The sequence below is a fragment of the Ursus maritimus genome, unplaced genomic scaffold (genome assembly GCF_017311325.1).
Source record: "Ursus maritimus isolate PB19 unplaced genomic scaffold, ASM1731132v1 scaffold_3, whole genome shotgun sequence".
Lineage (NCBI taxonomy): Eukaryota > Metazoa > Chordata > Mammalia > Carnivora > Ursidae > Ursus > Ursus maritimus.
In genome coordinates, this window is record NW_024425563.1 from 12,799,809 (window position 1) to 12,818,136 (window position 18,328).

The 18,328-nt window shown below is 47.5% G+C and overlaps 1 protein-coding gene across 2 annotated transcripts in view; it reads right to left on the reverse strand.

The window, feature by feature from the left end:
* Positions 1–4,779: 4,779 nt before the first annotated feature.
* AGK (acylglycerol kinase) overlaps positions 4,780–18,328 on the reverse strand; it is an 81,100-nt gene continuing 67,551 nt past the window's right edge. For both annotated transcript variants that reach the window (XM_040643922.1, XM_040643923.1), the window contains exons 12-16: positions 15,859–16,006; positions 15,333–15,430; positions 8,686–8,756; positions 6,718–6,802; positions 4,780–5,758 (exon numbers count right to left, since the gene is read on the reverse strand). In XM_040643922.1, the coding sequence (XP_040499856.1) occupies positions 5,621–5,758; positions 6,718–6,802; positions 8,686–8,756; positions 15,333–15,430; positions 15,859–16,006 (540 nt within the window). In that variant the 3' untranslated portion in view covers positions 4,780–5,620. The remainder of the gene's footprint in view (positions 5,759–6,717; positions 6,803–8,685; positions 8,757–15,332; positions 15,431–15,858; positions 16,007–18,328) is intronic.

Below are 18,328 nucleotides of genomic sequence, written 5' to 3' on the forward strand. Positions count from 1 at the left end.
CCCCCCCCCCCCCCCCCCCCCCGCCGGCTTGGTCCTCCCGAGACCTCAAAGCCGATCTAAGGCCATGAGCCATGTGCTCACCTGGAAACACTGCTGACCTGAGACAGCTGGGCTGCTGTCATTCCTGAATCGAGTCCGACAGAAGCCAGGTGGCAAGATGCCTTACGGGGCCAGGAATCTGGGCTTAGGGTTTATTGATGTCTAGCAGAGTGTGACAGGGGTCTGTTAAAGTGGGTTGTTTTCAGTGCTGCAGGCTTGGCAGATGGTAACATTCAGCCTTGGAGAAAGTGTCCAGTTGTGCTCTCGCGTAGGGTTCTCTTCAGGAGTCAGAAACGGTAGGATTTATCTCCTGTGAGAACCAGAAGGGTGGGCCGAACAGTTGGTTTAGCATTGATGATGGCTTTAATCAGGCACGAAGCACGCCTTGGGCCTGGGGTAGATATGTCCCAGGGCGCCCCCTGGGGCCTCGTGCAGTCCTGGGTCAGGACTGCTGTGAACTCCAAGGCACTTGCCCCCCACCGCTGCCCCCCCCTCCGCCCCGAGCTGTACCCAGCCTGGCAGCTCTTCTTCCGTTTGGCCAGGGAACGGGTGCTGAATTCATTGATCATGATAGAAATCATTTAGCCCAGAATTTGCATCTAGAACTGACCTTGTTTTGTTCCACGTGAACATCAAGATGGGAATTTTCAGGGTAGCAGAGGGCACAGACCATTCTACATACCACCTGTGCAGACTCATCTGTCAGCATAACTACCTGGTATTTTAGCGAGAAGATACAGGTAAAGACAAATCCTAGCTGAGTGGCTGTTTTTCATGCTGGTGGCTATGAGGATGACCTTGCTATCTGTCTTGATACACCGAAAGCCTTTCCAACACAATAAAAAGATGAGATTCTTCACCTTTAACCTGAGGCCTTTAGGAAAACTTGTATAAAGGGCAGTCATGAATTAAACTTCTAATGGTAGGACAGCAGCCCTCTGGGAAGAGGCAGGGACCTCAGGGACCTTATTTTTTTTTTTCTCAAACTAGATAGCCCAGGGAATGGATTGAGATGTTCTCCAAGTCCCTGTACAGATCAGACTTGCAGAGCTAAGGGGGTGGGAGGGCGCTGAATAAATCCTAAAGCAATGGTCAGCTTGACTGTGAACTTTGCTTCGTTAGGGCATCCATTCTGAAATAGGCAAGAAAGTCAACCTGGGGACCAACGTGTCATACGGGGCTTTCACCTCCCTGTCGGGTTCCTCGCTCGCGGGCTCGGAATCTGGGACGTCCAGCCCGAGGATCTTCCCACCGCACCTTTTGGGCGTTCTTCATGCCCTCTGGCTCCTGAAGAGCCAGAGGCCTCCCTCCGCTGGCCCGAGCCATCCCTTCTCATTTCAGGAAAATGCTTTGCTGATTCAGGTAGGGGCAGAGGAAGGAGTGGAGGGTTCGTCTTACTCCTGAGTGGTGGGTTGTGGGTATTCCATTGTAAGACTCCTACGCCTCTGTTCCCAGGAGCTGCTAGGGCCCCGAGTGTTAGGAGAAAGACTAACTGTGAATTAATGTTTGTCTTATAAGAAATGGGAGTTTATTTTTCTATCGATGTGATGAGTGGAGTGTGCAGATGTTGAAATGGAAGGAAATTTCAAAACTATAAGCCTTGAAGAAATGTGAAGTTTTGTAATTTGGAAGCAACTGAGACCCCATAAAAGTTTTATTAATTTTTTGAGCGTGAATAAGGAGATGGTGCTGTGAAGTCTTAACCACACTCTCTAGGAGATGAATGTCATGGTCCTGGGGAGGATGACACGGTCCTCGACCTTAAGGAAAATTCTTGTACGAAGCGTGTAAACGTGATGATGCTGACTAGTGAGCCTCTTGCTGGAGCAGTGTGGTTTTATAACTTGGCACTTTCATTCTTTTCTGGAGCCGGAATACAGAGCCAGTTGGATGAAACTGCACATTTAGAAAGTAAGAATTTTCTAGTGCTTATAAATGATGATGGGGAAATAAAACCCTTTAGAGTTATTCTAGAAGTTTAGCATAACATAGGCTGTTAGCAGAATCCTAACCTAAATTCAGAAAATTTATTTACTTACCACGGTAGAAGGACAGGTATGATTACTTACGTTCGTTGTAGAATGCAGGTTTAGACTAACGATACATTTACTCTGCTTTTTTGAGGACAGGTGGGGAACACAGGAGTAGGTTAGGACCTTAGAAATTAGCCAGGGATGATCCACAAAAGGAAAAACCCACACAGTGGTCACCGAGTTAGCTGGTTGCAAACACATTTCATTGACATTGGAGTGAAAACTTCGTTAGGCCAAATCAAGCGAAGATAAAAGTAGCCAAAACTTGTGAAGGCGGCATCAGGAATGGTTTTACAGAACGCCCGCAAAGACCCTCATAGGAGGGGTGTGGATGCTGTGCTTTTGAACAGACTGGGTAGGAGACTTTAGGGGTACAGAGTACAGGAAAGCAAAATTAACTTCCTTTTACCCAAGCTTGTTGGCCAAAATTTTTTTTGTTGTAGGTCTGAGAAATAAACCTTTTCTGAAAAAGGCATGGTTGTAGCGTTGGAAAAATGGTTTTCCTATTTTCCCCCAGTTAGGATCAGCATAGCCTCCCTGTCGCCTTAAGTGTCAAACCCCCATTTTTGATTAATACCCCAGCATAAGAGTTAGAGCAATAAGAGACACTGAATCTATTTTTGTTTAAATTCTTTACCTCATAGTATGAAATTAGTAAGACAGTTGATCATTCTACCCTGAATGCTAGCGCACATGGCTATGTTGTTTGGAATGGTAAGAATTTAACGGCCTAAAGAAAGTTGGGGTTAATCCTGCCGCTGGGAGTAAATGTTTAACAGCTTTGGTTCCGCGGTACCAGTAACAGCCGTGTATGTCCTATCTGTATCTATCCGAGCCAAGCTGTGTGCAGAGAGGTTGCTATATTTACAGAGTACAGTTTTTACAATTAAAATTCACATTTTAACACGAGTGTGTGTGCTGCAGTCCTTCCCCGGCCCGACACGGGGTTTGTGGTAGGAAGGAGGGGCGGCCTGGTGTAGGAGCAGAACCTGAACTTGGACCTCACGGGGACGACGGAGCCCGCGGGCGAGGCCGGTGCCTGTCCTCCGAGAGGCCGTGGTCGGCGTAAACCACCTCCACGTAACGGAACCAGAGCCGGGCCTGACGGCGCCGCGCGGGAGAGCGACACTGCACGCCCGCAGCCGCACGCTCAAGTTCTATGTCATTTTTCACCTTTTGGGGAGTTCTTTTAAGGCAGTACAGGGTAGCTTCCTAACATTGGCTCTTGTGTTCAAAGCCGGGTTCCTCCTTTCCAAGGTCCGTGACCGCCCGTCTGACGTCCCCCTCCTTCCTAGGGCTGGGGTGACAACTGGGGGAAGGCCTTGCGTGCCTAAAGAAAGCATCGGAAGGTCCTAACGACAGCGGTGCGCTCAGCAAACGGCTTGTGTATAGAAAACAGCTGCTGGGCTTTTGTTAGCAATCACCCTAGCTCTTGAGTAAAGCCTCGCAAAAGGTTTGGGCACAGAGGAGGCTGGCAAGGCGCGCTCAGAGCTGCTCTGGGGGGTGTCCTTCCCGTGGACGCCGTGCACCAGGACGGTGGCAAGGAGGAGGCCGTAAACGGTAAGGAAACCGTGTTCTTACAGGAAATAGCCTGAAGCAAGAAAGCAAAAGTCCCACCAGGGATCGCAGATATCAAAAGGAATAAAAATATTAATCTCTGCACGATCCTTCCCCGGTCCTCTGTCCCATTATCTCACCGCGCGGATCAGAAGCAGGCAGCGCCGGTGCCGCTCTTACCACCGATCGCAGAGACTTGGCCCTCCGTGCCCACCAGGGAGGGGTGCACCGCATACACCTGTTTCGGGGCAGCAAAGCCCAGCTTCTCACACCCCTGAAGAACAGAGCTGAACAGGTAAGCCTTGGTTTTTGTGATCTTTCCTCATACGCGTTTCGTAGCTGCTTTATGATCCTTTTAGGCGTTGGTTTTCACTCTCCGAGCGATTCATGGACATGGGTATACGTTCGGTCTGAAAACTGACCTGCCTGGGGAATGAGCCGCTGGCCAAGGCCTGTGAGTTCTGCTTCCCATTTCCCCCATGCTCCCTCTTTACAAAAAGGCTCACATCTCCTCCATTCTGGGCACTGCCTTCTGGAGTATGGAAACCTCAGGGGCAACCACACACAGGACAATCCTGGCGGGAGTATTAAAAACGAATGATTAGAAAACCTGGGTTACAAATCCTTGGCAAATCAGGTACTTTCTAGTTCTGTGCTTTCAACAAACTAAAGGAAGAGCTAATCACGCTATTAAGTTCAAAGAACTGTATGACTTTCGAATTGTGTAATTTAGGTGCTTAGATCTGTAAAAAAACGAAACAAGGAATATAAATGGTGTTGAGTTCTCTTTTAATCTTAGCTGTAAATAACATTCTTGAACTCATTAGGGTAAAGAGCATTCTACTAAAGTATTAGTTTTTAATTATCAAAAATTTGCAGTATTGTTTTTATCAGTTGTTTTGTTTTGCAGTAATTATAACAGTTAATCCTGTACTGAGTTAACACTAAAAAATTATTTCCATTTATATTTTTTGTTGGCAAGAAAATAGGGCAAGTGATGATAAAATTGCAGGCCTGAAAATAGATTACATTATGACAGCATTCTTCGCTGAAGGTGGAATGGAAATACCAAAGAGCCTATTGGTTTATTTTTGTAAATGGAGGATGGGTGTCAAACTGCTGTACATTTAAATTGCACCAACTATGTTTAAAAGAGTGATATAACAGTTTATTTTAAAATAATCAATATTTACATGACACCAGGAAACACACACTTTGGCAACTCTTACGTTGGTATCTAGAAAATGAGATACATGATCTTTCAAAATACTTCTGAGGGGTGCATGAGCATAATAGTGGGGGGTGTGCTTTACAACGCTGAACAGGTGAGGGTGGGGGACCTCTTGGAGGAGAAGCACCTGGGGGAGGGTGCCTGCCTTTTAAAAATGCTGATTCCTGGGCTGCCTCCCCAGACTGAGTAACTGGGTTTGGGGTGGGCCCCAAGTGGGTCAGTTTTCAACATGCACCCCCGGTGGTTCTCGTGTAAACCCATAGTTAAGCACTACTTTAAAAAATAATGCAAACTAGCCTTTTACAGTCTTTTTCAGCCATGGCTGAAGAGGGAAACACCTCCCCTATTTTTGGATCGAGGGTAGAACTGAAACAAGCTTAATTCGAATCTGAGCTCAGAGGGTAGAGCACCCATGGAGAAGCCGAGAAAAAGGACAGCAGCGGGCAAGGCAGGCACCCACCCCCCGGAAGTCCCAGGAGCGAGGCCCGGACTGTGGCTGCACATGTGGGGACAGACGAGGTCTAGCCCTTCCCCAGCCGGCGCGGGTGGGCCTCTTGGGGAGCAGGGAGTGAGGGTCACAGCGAAGGCTGAGCATGCGGGAAGCTGAGTACAGGGGGAAGCGCCGCGAGGGCAGCGTACTTGCCGTGGAGGGGCCCTGGGATCCTGTGACAACACTGCGGGGACAGGGGAGGCTTCTGGTCCCTTCTGGTCCCATCGGAGGCCTAAAGTGCGGGTGGGGGCGGCCGGCTCCCCCGACGGCTCACGGGGCCGCGCTCGGCAGCATCTGTTCCCGCTTCCTGGGGTCGCAGAAGAACTGCAGCTTCCGGGGGAGCAGCTTCACCTCCACTGGCATCGCCTCGTACTCCTCGCTGTCGATGCTGAAAGAGCCCCCGGTTCCCTGCGGACAAGAGGAGATGGGAGCAGCTTCCTCTCGGGCTGCTTACCTTGAGCCGGGCATGTTGCTGCTTCTGGAAATAGCCCAATTCTCCGTTTTTTTGGGGGGGGGGGTAGCGTCTATCACCTCTGAGAGTGTTTTGAGAAACGGGTCCTGCCACACCTTCCAGGACCTCACGAACAATGTCAGAGGACCTCCTCAGCCCTCGCCTTAGGAAAGCCAGGATGTCCCCTGGATTACGTTCGTGGTTCTTCTTTAGGACTTGATTAGCTCCGTCCCTCAAGTACAGCAACGTTAATGGTACACATTCTATAAAACCTTCCCTAATTCATGCGTTTAGTTCAACACTGGCTGTTGAAATTACATGCCACCCACTGTGGGGGACAGCTTGTTTGACCGACAATCCTTTCTGAATGCTGTAGGATAATGGTCCTGCGTCAGCAGAAGCCATCTGTGGGACCTCTTTCCTGAGGTATGACTCCTAGGATAACGGTAGAATTTAATTATAATCCTAAAGTTTCCCCCACTTATATAGGTTATTCTAAGCTTGGCATTTTATAATACAGGAAAACTCAGTGCCATCCCAAAAACTGTTTCCAGGTCCTTTATATAAAAAAAAAAAAAAAAGTGAAGGTAGGATCCACCATGAGTATCTGCCAACTAGAGAATTCTCTGTTATAACACGGTACCCTCGGCATAATGTACATTCAGAAAAATAAAAGGCTCAGGAGATGTACAGATCACCTCACAGAACCGTGCCTTACAAATGGGGGAAGCCTTCAGGAATCCCCCACTCAGCGCCGGACTCAGAAGGGGGTCCTCTCATGTCTTCAAGTATCCCTTAACCTCACCCGGAGCCTGGCCAAGTGCTCAGCCCATACCAGGCGCCTACGTGAGGGTCTGTTCACGGAAAGGAAGACGGACCAAGACGACCCCGCAGCTGTGGGACGGGCACCGCTCACCTCGGGAAGCAGCAGAGTGCACCGGCTGGCCTGGAGACACTCGGTGCCGGCCGCGCGCACCTCGGGGTCCCTCACCTTCTTGCTTCTGTCGGGACAGGAAAGAGCACAGAGCACGTTTGGCAAGGGCGTCCATCGAGAGCGCACGGCCAGTTCCAGCCAGTTCCGTTGTTGAGCTTACACAGACGGACTCACGCTGTGCTGAACCAGGGGGTTTGTGAATAACTTTCCCACAAGGATCCTTGCTTAGCAGTGTGATTTATTCTAGATTGAGAAGGTTAACTTGCTGGAGAGAACTGTGTGTGAAGTTAAGACTGAGTGATCTTGTACCTGATTCTTGGGCTATTAAAAGCCCTACATTTAAAAATTAGAATGAAATGACAATTTTTTTAGGAAAAGTACTAAACTTGTGTTATTTGGTACTTGTGAGTCTATCATTACTTGAAGGAGAAAACATTTTTTATTTTAAAGTAGACATTTCTTTTATCTATGTATATCAACCACCAGTTCTTGACAATTCTCTATGGTCACATGAACAGTGGGCTTGCCACACTACTATCTTGACCTTGGAGTAAGACTATCACATGACACCCACTCTCCTCCTGCCATATATCCTTGGGAGCCAGTCGTGCTCAGTGCAAAGAGTAAAAGCTAATCCCAGTAAATTAGTCCATGCTTTATCATTAAATGATAACATTAATCCTTTAGTACGGAAGCTTCAGAGTTTTCTAGAGCAACCTCACACTGTTCTATTCCAATACCCAGAGGAAACAGACCTTACTTATCTCACTTCCCGTAGAGACCAAAGGAAACCCTGTTCCTGCTGAAGATGATGCCGGCCGTAATGCAAAACAACGCCCTCACCGACCTCAGGCAATATAATCGGTTTTCCGCTCTATTTTTGGATGTCAGTATTACCAAGGAGATTTGAGTACAGCTCGCCCCGTGGGCCAGACTCTCAATTAAGACAGTGTGAGGCTCTGGACACTCTCTAGAAGGGAAAGGCTTTCCCTTTCTTCCTTCCACTACAGACTCGGCTAGGAAATCAAAGGCCGCAGCATCACTATTCAGCATGTGAAGAATTTGTACCAAGGCAAGAACACCACAAAGCCATGAAAGACACTCTGCGGCTGGCGGGCGCGGAGAAGGGAGTAGCCATGGAGACCGGCTGCCGCGGCCCGAATGTCTACTCCTTACACGGGCGCGAGAGGGAGCTCGGAGACAAAGCACAAAACCCCGCGGCTGAGCAGGTCACCAGTTGGCATGGCAACGTGTGGGCTCCAGGCCCCTGCGGGAGCCGGGTGGGGGCTCTCGAGCATTCTTAACCAATGAAACTCGGCAGAGGTCGGGCTTAACGGATTAGATGGGCCTGGAGGACCTTTTCCAGTGGAAAAGGGGAGAAGCCTGGAGACTGTGCGAAGTACCCCATACCGTTTCAGGTTCTCCATCACCGCCCTGAAGGAGGCGAGGTGGGCTGACAGAACAGCAACCGCTACGGTGAAGTGCTTCACCGCGAGACTTCCCACACGTCCTCCCAGTCTAGACTCAAGAACAATCCTGGCGTAGTTAGATGTGAGTCTAGGATTCCGAGCCACACACCGAGAAAAGGACCCAGAGAAGTTAACGGATCTGTCCAAGTCGTGAGGCCAGGACACGGTGGGACTGAGATTTGTAGCCAGCAACTCTGACCCTGCAGCCCAAGTTCTGGACACTGGGCCCTGCTCCCACGAATCCTTCATCTCACTGGAAAGGCAGCCTGCCCCCCACTCTGATTTTCCCAAAATGAACCGGGAAGGCCAAAGTAGGAGAGGTACGTTCTACATGTCAATCCAGACACTTGGAAGAAAGAGGCTACGTAGTCCCCAAACCACACAAGTATTCCGTTGGGTCTCTAAGACTTGATGGGGATCCCAGATAGTATGTGCTAGAATACAGACTACCCACATTTCCTACAAACCCCAGCCCACTTACCCTATAGTTATGAAGTCTCCTTTGCTGACACTGTCGGGTTCGATGCAGATGTTCATAAAGTCTTCTTTGCTCTACAAGGGCAGGAAAACTAACATTAATACTCTACGTTTTGTCTAACGCAGCCTGTTGTCCTCCTTTAGCCTCAGAGGTTCGTGTTTTAAAGCTGTTTATTATACACAGACCTTCACTTTTAGTAACTGAATCCTGAACACACACACGCACATATAGACATATATATACACATTACACACACATATATGTATTTTACATTAAGACCTGTACTGAAGTATAATTTACATACCATAAAACTTACCACCTCATCACTAGCTTGCTTGGTTGGTTGGTTTTTACTATCCAGATAAGCTAAACAAAAACTCAGGTTTGTCAGAACTCAGAGTAGGTTTGCGAAGTTCTGACACTAATCATTCCAGCCATTGTGGTCTCTGGGGTTCTCTCCCCACGGGTCAAGCTCCAGCCCGTCGACCCCGGCCAGCCTCCATCCTCACCGCACGTCAGCATCACACCACACCTGCCGGGTCAGCTGCTCAGTATGCAGAGCCCAAGAATGTGCAGGGCTTTTGGTGTGTTTTTTTTAAAGATTTATTTATTAGAAAGTGAGCGCAAGTGAGGGAGGAGCAAAGGAAGACAATCTTCAAGCAGACTCCCTGCGGAGCACAGAGCCTGACGCGGGGCTCGCTCTCATGACCCACGAGATCAAGACCTGAGCCAAAACCGAGAGTCAAGACGCTTCACTGAGGACTCACCCAGGTGCCCCCCCAAGTATGTGTTTTCAAATGTTGCACGTGCAGTTCCGAAATGCACCCAGAGCTGAAGAGCAACAGTCCATTTCTGCCAGGGTAATGTTTTAAAAACCTGTCATTACCGCCCCCAGCTGCTCTAGAAGAACTGAGCTACAAGGAAGGGAGTATAAAACCAGACCGGGTCCTTGGACCACTCTCCCCAGTTTCCTACCAGTCAGCGGCTAGCAATACGAACCGGGGTCCTGTAATTCAGAACAGACACTCTGTGTCTGCTTCAAATACAGGCTTTGTTTCTTTTTGGAGAGGTTCAAAATCTGTAGCCCCAGGATCACCATGAGCTGCTGGGAGCGGACAGCCTTGTCTAGGATTAGAGCACTACCAAAGCACAACCTTCTCTCTCAGCCAGGACTTACAGAACACAGAGGGGATGACTTGGCTCTCAGCTCACCGTTTAGTCAACAACTTACTCAACTACCATAAACTCTTCTAGGTGCTTGGGTTACATCAATGAACTAAAAAACCAAGAATTTCTGCTTACAAAGAATTTATCTTCTACTGGGGAGAGTGGAGGGAATGAACAAAATGAGTTATACAATATATTAGAAGCCTGTTAGGATGTATCAGCACAAAAACAGTAAATTAGGTATACGGAGAAACAAACGGTAAATGATAAAATATATTAGAAAATAAACTCTCATATACTTCTAATATACTTATTAGAAAAATGAGAGAAAAGAACACAAGAAACACCAGATGGTGTGGGTGGTAGGGGTGACATTTTTAAAGTGGGGTCCGGGTGAGCCTCATTGACAAAGCAAGCTCTGAGCAGACCCTGAAGGAGGTGAGGGAATTAGCAGTGTGGATTTCCAGGGCTCTGGTTCTCAAACTTGAGCAAGTATCACCTAGAGCGCTTATTAAAACTCAGACTCTGGCCCCATTCTCGGAGTTTACGGTTCAGCAGATCTGGTGAGGCCCAAGAACGTCCATTTCTAACAAGTTCCCAAGGACCCTACTCTGAGAACCACTGGCCTAGGGAAGAGCGATCCACACGAAGGGAACCTCCAGGGCAGGGGCTTAGGGCGAAGCATGCCTGATATGCGAAAGAACGGCGAGGAAGCCAGTGTGGCTGGAGCAGAGCAAGAGAAGGGGACGATGGGAGCGGAAGTCAGAGAAGAGGGGAGGCCAGAGCCCTAGGGTATGTAGACCATTACAAGGCCCTCAGGCTGAGTGAAATGAGGAGCCTCTGGAAGATTCCAAGCAGAGAAAATACGATCTGGCTTCATTTCAACAGGACCTCTCTGGCTGATGTAGTCAGAGAATGAATGTGGGGGGAAGGGGGGCACTCAGGAATGCACTGGAACCACCCAGGTCAAAGACAATGGTTAGCAGCAGTAAGCAGGGAAGGTGGTGTTAAGCGCTGACAGTATTTACAAGATGAAGCCACCAGCACTTCCGCCAAGATTACATGAGAGGGGAGAGAGGGCGGCTCCAAGAGGTTTGGCCAGAGCAAGTGAAAGCATGGAATTGTAGTCCGCAGCCGCGGGGGCCTGGATGGAGTACCGCCTCGGACGGGTGGAAGGGAAGAGCAGCAGCTCAGGGTCAAACCCCGAAGACCGAAAGGTATATTAGTCATCTGAGAGGAGAAGGTAAGTAGACAGTTACACAGATAAGTCTAGCATTTCTTTTTAGCAAATAGTGCCGGTGCAAAAATCAATGTATGATATTGACAGATTTACATGAGAAGACGATCTCAAAGGATGCCGGAAAGGGACTTTATAAAATTAAATATCCATTCATGATAAAAACTCTTAGATTAGGGATAGAAGGAACCCTCCTTGGGGCACCTGGGTAGCACAGCGGTTAAGCGTCTGCCTTCGGCTCAGGGCGTGATCCCGGCGTTCTGGGATCGAGCCCCACATCAGGCTCCTCTGCTATGAGCCTGCTTCTTCCTCTCCCTCTCCCCCTGCTTGTGTTCCCTCTCTCGCTGGCTGTCTCTATCTCTGTCGAATAAATCAATAAAATCTTTAAAAAAAAAAAAGGAACCTTCCTTAATCTTATAAAGGGTATATGTACAAAATCCCATCAAACTCAAGAACATACCAATGAAATCTGTTTAAAGATTTTATTTATTTGTCAGACAGACAGGGAGTATTTATTTGTCAGAGAGAGCGAGCCAGCACGTGCACACAAGCAGGGGAGCAGCAGGCTTCCCGCTGAGCTAGGAGCCTGATGCGGGACTCCGTTCCAGGACCCTGGGATCATGACCTAAGCCAAAGGCAGACGCTTAAGCGACTGAGTCACCCAGGCGTCCCGCAGTGAAACCTCTCTGTCCACATCAGGAGTCCGGCAACACGGCCTGCTCGTTACCTCCACTGAACACTACTGAGGTCCTGGCCCAGGCAGTGAGGTAAGAGAAAAGATTAGAAGGCTAAGTATTTGAAAGGAAAAACAAAACTTGCACTATTTGCAGTTGATTAAATCTATACAAAATCCAAAGGAATCCATAAATAAACTTAGTAAGAATTTAGTTATAAGGTTGTTGATTCAGTATCAGTATAAAAAAGTCAACTACATGTCCATCTAAATCACATATTTAAAAACGAAATTTTAAGGGACACTATCTACAACAGCATCAAAAATTAAGATAACCAGGAATATACCCAGCAAAAGGCAAACTGTTAGAACTGTAAAAGCTCACTGGAAGGCATTACCAGCCTCATGAAGAGCTATGCCACGTTCACACACCAGCAGAGTCAATATTATAGAGGTGTCATTTTTCCTCAAATTGATCTACGGGTCCAGTGTAATCCTGTGCTCAATATAACAGATTTTTATGTGGAACTTAATAAAATAAGCCTTTTAAGGGATTTATAGAGGCCAAAGAGCCAAGAATAGCCAAGAGACTCTTTAAGAAGGAAAACACAGAGGGGATTACTATAAAATGACGGTAATTAAAAGCAGCATAGTACTAATAAAGGTTTAGACAAGCAGAGCAACTGAAGAGAGAATCCACACACCCCCCACGTACACCTGCTGCTCTCGCAGAATAATGGGCTTACTGCACATGGGGGAGGGAGAGGATGGTCAGGAAATGGCGCTCGGACAACTGGCTTTCTATGGGCAAAGATTATAAAATTGGAGGCTTACCTCCATCATTCACAAAACTCAATTACAGGTGAAAGTGTTTCTTTTTAAAGTAAAAACAGAATCATGTGATGCACATCACAGCCTGGTTTTTCATTTAACAATATATGACGAATATCCTTCTGTGTCAGTAAATGGAGAACATTCTAAATAAATGTACCAGAATGGACCTGGTTCATTGGCTTCACGCATTTTGCTATTGTAAGTACGGTGAACAGAGCTGTACAAGAGATCCTAACTTCCACACATCCCACACCCCTTAAAGCCTCTTTGACTCTGAATGTACTTTTTTAAATGATGACTGAGTTTGGAGCTTTCACATGGCAGCTACATTGTCTTTGAATATTTTATTGCATTTGCTTGTATTTTTACAAAGAGCTGTGGAAACAGAAAATGAATGCGCCGCTGCTCGTGGTAAGCGGCACAGAATCTTACGCTCACAACTGGCACCGAGACAAAACGCGCTCGGCGCTCTGCACTGGCTACTCTAGGGCCACGATCACACCCTCGCCTGAACTCCGTCCGCTCATTGGTATTCCGCCATCAGAGACAAAGAACAATGTTAAAAGAACAAGAGCAAAATGCTAGAAATACCTATCATCAGAGATTGGGTATAAAAGCAATGTATAATCAGAAATTTTATCTTTCTTTTTGAAATTCCTCTGGAATAGAATCTATTTTTTTTTTCAACCTTAATCATTCATTTTCACCAGTGTTTTCAGAATTCCGTCATGTAAGAAGTAGGGGAATGGCTACCTGTGTATGCGTATGCATCTGATTATTCCTGTGGGAGAAATCCCTAGAAATAGAAGCACACCCCTGGTCCTAGAAAGTCTATTTTAGATGCTTCAGAGAGACCAGCGAGACACCATCAAGAAAGGGTGTTCTGATTTACAGTTCGGTTCCAGCGGAAATGCACGAGCACCCATTTCCCACCCTCTCCAACACGGCACACACTAGCATGCTTAATTTAGGACACTTCATTGTTATTCTAATTTGCATTCCTTTGATTTGAGCACTTTCTCTGTTTCCTTACCTATTAGATGCATGTAAAAGTTACATCCCCCTGATAATGTAGTTATAAGGATTAGGTGACTTGACACTACATAAAATTCTCAGGGCAGTCCCGGGCAGAGAGCACATATTCAGCAAATAGAAGCCATTTTTCCATGTTTATTTCCTTTGTCAATATCTCCTCTTGTCCTCTGCCTATTTCTTAAGAGTCTGTTGTAAGGAAAGCTATGAACTCCTGCTCTATCATATTCTTTTTCCAATGTGTCATTAAAAATTTTGTTTATAGTTTCTTCAATTGTAAGTAGACCAATGTATCACTGTGATTTTTGCCTTAGACACTATGCTTAGAAAGGCCTGGTCCTCCCCGAATTTATAGTGATAATCACCTCGATTTCACTCTAGTGCTTTCATGATTTTCCTAATTTAACTCTTCAATCCAACTGGAATTTAGAAGGTGACAGAAGCTGTGTTATCCACATGGTATACAGTGGACATGTGTTACTTTTCCAATTCGAAAACAACTCACTACTCTACTAACGTCAGAGTCGAACTCCTGGCTGCATGCGTACACTCATCACCACGTTCAAGTCCACGTGCAGTTTCCAGACTGACCAGGTCACCTGTGCACAGATTACCTGGATCTGCATAAGACCCGATCATAGTAATGCATCCACAGGTCAGGGTAACTGTTCTGTTAGCATTCTCACTAATACAAACTACTCAGGCTTTTTCTACAGCAGGAGTCAGAAAACTCTGGATGGCCAGGGAGTTAGTATTTTGGGTTTTGGGGCCAGAGAGTCTGTGGCAATGACGACTCTGCAGTCAGGGCCTGAAAGCAGCCACAGACAGCATGAATATGAATGAATGTGGCCGTCCCAATAAAACTACTTATGGATATTGCAACCTGGATTTCATGTTCTTTCTGCATATCACAAAATATTCTTCTTTTGATGTTCTCACAACCATTTAAAAATGTAATAACATCAATTCTTAGTTTAGTGTGCCACCTAAACAAAAATAGGTGGCAGACCAGTTTGCCAACCTCTGCTTTATTTCAACTTTTTTTGGTGTCTTGCCAATAGGAGCACCATCCAGAACTTTCTACACTGATGGAAAGGTTTTATATCTGCGCTTTCCAGTGTGGCAGCTACTTGCCACATATGGCTAATGGGCACCTGAAATGAGTGCTAGATTTTATTTAATTCAAACAGCCACGGACAGGTCTAGCAGCTACCGCACTGGACCGTGCGTATCAGCAGGTGGACTCATGTATGTATGTATGTGCGTATGTGTGTGTGTGTATATATATATATATATTTTTTTCTTCTGGGGACCCAAGTCCACATATTTAATATGTCACAAAAATAATGGTATTCACTCAAGTAAAAGTTTCACAATTTTTTATTCCTGAGACAAAAGGAAGCAGGCTAACTTTCAATTCTAAAAGCCTTCTGCCCTCCGTTCTCTGAAGGCAGAAAGCCCGGTGGCTACGAAGCAGTGCCCAGAATGCTGGCTGAGAGCCCGCCTGGCTTGAAGTTACCACCTCACTCTGCTGTTCCTTCCCATTGCTATTATTCCTTAAAACCACACCACATCCTCTTTTTCCCTGATCCTTTCCTCTCTGACCCAAAAGGGTAAAAGTAAAAATACCCAATAAGTGGAAGAGCACGTTGCCTTTGTCACCTTTCCCAGATACCAAATGCTTTGCCAGTAAAAAGGCACGCTTACCGTCAGGTCGAGCTGACTGTTCCGCGTCGTGATGGACAGTTCGATGGTGGACAGCTGCACTTCTTTCCAGACCTCGGGGCTCACCTCTTGGGAAAGGGCTGCATTAGATTCAGGTCAATTTCTTCCGTTAACACCTCTCCACTCCCCCACCAAGGGCCCGCGGCTGGCTGCTCAGCTTGGCCACCCAAGCCTACCCGCGGACTCGCCACCTCACTTTTAGTTATTGCACAGTTTCTTACACACAGGATGAAGAGTCAGGCTCAAAATGCCGTCTCTATACCCGAAACATCCCTACCAAAGCAGCCACAGGAACATAAAGGTCGGTGACAGAAAGAGGGAGCGATGGTCTGTCACCAACAAGGCAGGCTGTTGCCATGCATGGGACGGTGCTGGTCTGGGTCCTGCTCTGTGGCACAGTGGTCCTTGAACGGCTGCTCCTACCCGAGGCAAGCGGCTCACACTGATCGGGGGGCTGCCTTAGGCGGCACAGAACCGACCAGGGCTCTGCAAGCAGCACGGGGCTCACCGTCCTGCGGCTGCGCCCAGTATGACGCCAGCCTGCGTAGTATCCTCCTGTACAAAGAGGGCCGAGGAGGGGTCTCTTCGGCTGCACTGGGAGGTCTCTCTGTAGGTCCCGTGTATGAGATAGAGGCTTGATGTGTCTGAGGCCACTCCTTTGAACGTGAAGAGAGAAAAAGCGGTCATGCACACCCAAGTCCAAACTCTGGGAGAAGCTCTGCAGAGGTCCGTGGTCTCCCTGTGCCTGTGCCTGAGAGCGGATTCATAATCTCACTGAGCACAATTAGCTCTACTTTGGAGCATGGAACCCTCAAGCTTGCTTTTCCTACTGAAGGCCGATCTTGAAAACCATGAACTCGGTGACGGCTGCCTCCACTGCTCTCACACACACACACAGCAGGGAAGTCCAAGCGGACTACCGGCCACTGTTTATACTTGTCAAAAAAGAAAAAAAATCAGTATGAATGAGCATAGAATCATCCCACAAAAAATTTACCTTGGGTTTACAGATGGTGACACAAAAATGAAATGCATCGAATACCTTCTTCCCTTCTGGAATCCTATTCCACACGGAGCCAAGAATGGCTCAGGCTAGGCTCGTGATCCAGACAAGGCTTCAAAGACCATCATTCTCACACTCGATTGTTTCTCTTCTACTTCCTGACACCCCGATCCAGTCTCATCAGTGTCTGCAGGAATAATTAACCCCCCCTCCAGCCGCTCAGCCCCTGATGTCATCTCTAACCCCCAGCCACCCGTTTCTATAGCCACTACACATCCTGGTCCTCCCTGTTACCCAGAACTACTCCATCCTGGAAATCTAAAACCTTGATGTCCTACTCTCTAACCACGTCCCATATTTTTCTGTCTTTTGACTGATTCTTTCGTGCTCAATATGTCTCTCAGGGTGACCCACTCCCCTGTTCTCAGGTTTCCATGTGGTGAATTACAAAGGAGTACCAATTCTGGCTCTCCTCTCTCTCCTCTCCCTCCCTCCCTCTCTCTCTCTATGAAAGTGGCTGTTCTGGGGACTCACTGCTTTCTCATGCAGTCGGCTTCCTATGACAGCGTCTGCCCTGAAGGAGACATTTTAAGGGGATGAATTCAATTTGGAGTACTTGGAAATCTGATTGTGACCGCATTATCTAAGCTGTGTCCTTTACTCCTGCTGACATTTATAAAGCTGGTATTTTGATCTCCATCTGCCTGGTTCCTGCATTTGCTTTCACAACTTGGTTCAAACTCAGAAGAGGAAGAGAGGGGTGTTATTTTTTGGCCCCTGAAGACCCAACCCCACACCAAATTTCCAATCCCATTGAGAATTCCAGTCCCTGAGTACACCATTTTCCCTCAGTGCCTAATTAACAGCGGATTATTTTGGTTGGTTGTTTTTTTTTTTTTAAGATTTTATTTATTTATTTAATTTATTTATTTGACTGAGAGAGTAAGCGAGAACACACACAAGCAGGGGGAGTGGCAGAGGGAGAGGAAGAAGCAGATTCCCTGCTGAGCAGAGAGCCTGATGCAGGGCTCGATCCCAGGACCCTGAGATCATGACCTGAGCTGAAGGCAGACGCTTAACCTACTGAGCCACCCAGGGACCCCAACAGCTGATTACTTTAAATCACTCTTTTCCCATCACTGTTGGTCCTCCCGTCTTTGATGTTGCCTCATATGTGCCTTGAAAAGCCCCTATTCTGGATCAATCCTGTCACTAGGTTTCTGTACTTGGACGCCCTGGCTCCGTGCTCCTGGAGGGGCAACCAATACCACTGGTAAGTACACCTGTGCCACGACAGATTCTTGGTCTCCGGTCCTCAATGCCACTCGAAAATCCTTCCAAACCTCCCTATTTTCATCTCTCTTCAAAATCCCCCCTACCACGACCACCCACCTCATTTTCATCAGATCATCTTGCTTCCCACGCTTCAGTGAGACCATCAGGACATCAGTGAGAACTGCCTACCTCTCTATAAATGTGTTTGCATCTGGACCTCTGGTCCAGTTCTCTCCTGTCTCAAGGAAAAAGGTGTCCCTTCCTCTGTCCAAGGCTGAGCCGGCACCGTGGGCCCCACGCCCTCCTACCTGTGCATGGGTTTTGCCGACTCCATCTTGCTCTGCTTCTCCTTGTCTCTCACCTCTTCCCTTTCTTCTTGTCTTTTGTCTCAGGGTAGAAAGACACGGCTCTTTCTCCAATCAATATAAACACTCCGTTGGCCCCATACTTCTCACTAGCTTTTGCCTTTTCTATCTCCTTTCCTTCAAAGTGAGGCCTCTTGAAGGAGTGGCCCAGCCCTGCTGTCTCTGTCTTTACCTCCCTTTATTCCCGAACTGTCGTTGATGGGGCTTGGACCCTCCACTTAGGAGGTGAGCAAACCTTCAGGGCTTGCCGAGTTCCGGTCCTGATTTAGCCTCTGCTGCCGCTTGGTGACGCTCTGGCTCCCGCTGGCTGGCGTGTCTGACTCTCAAGGGGACTC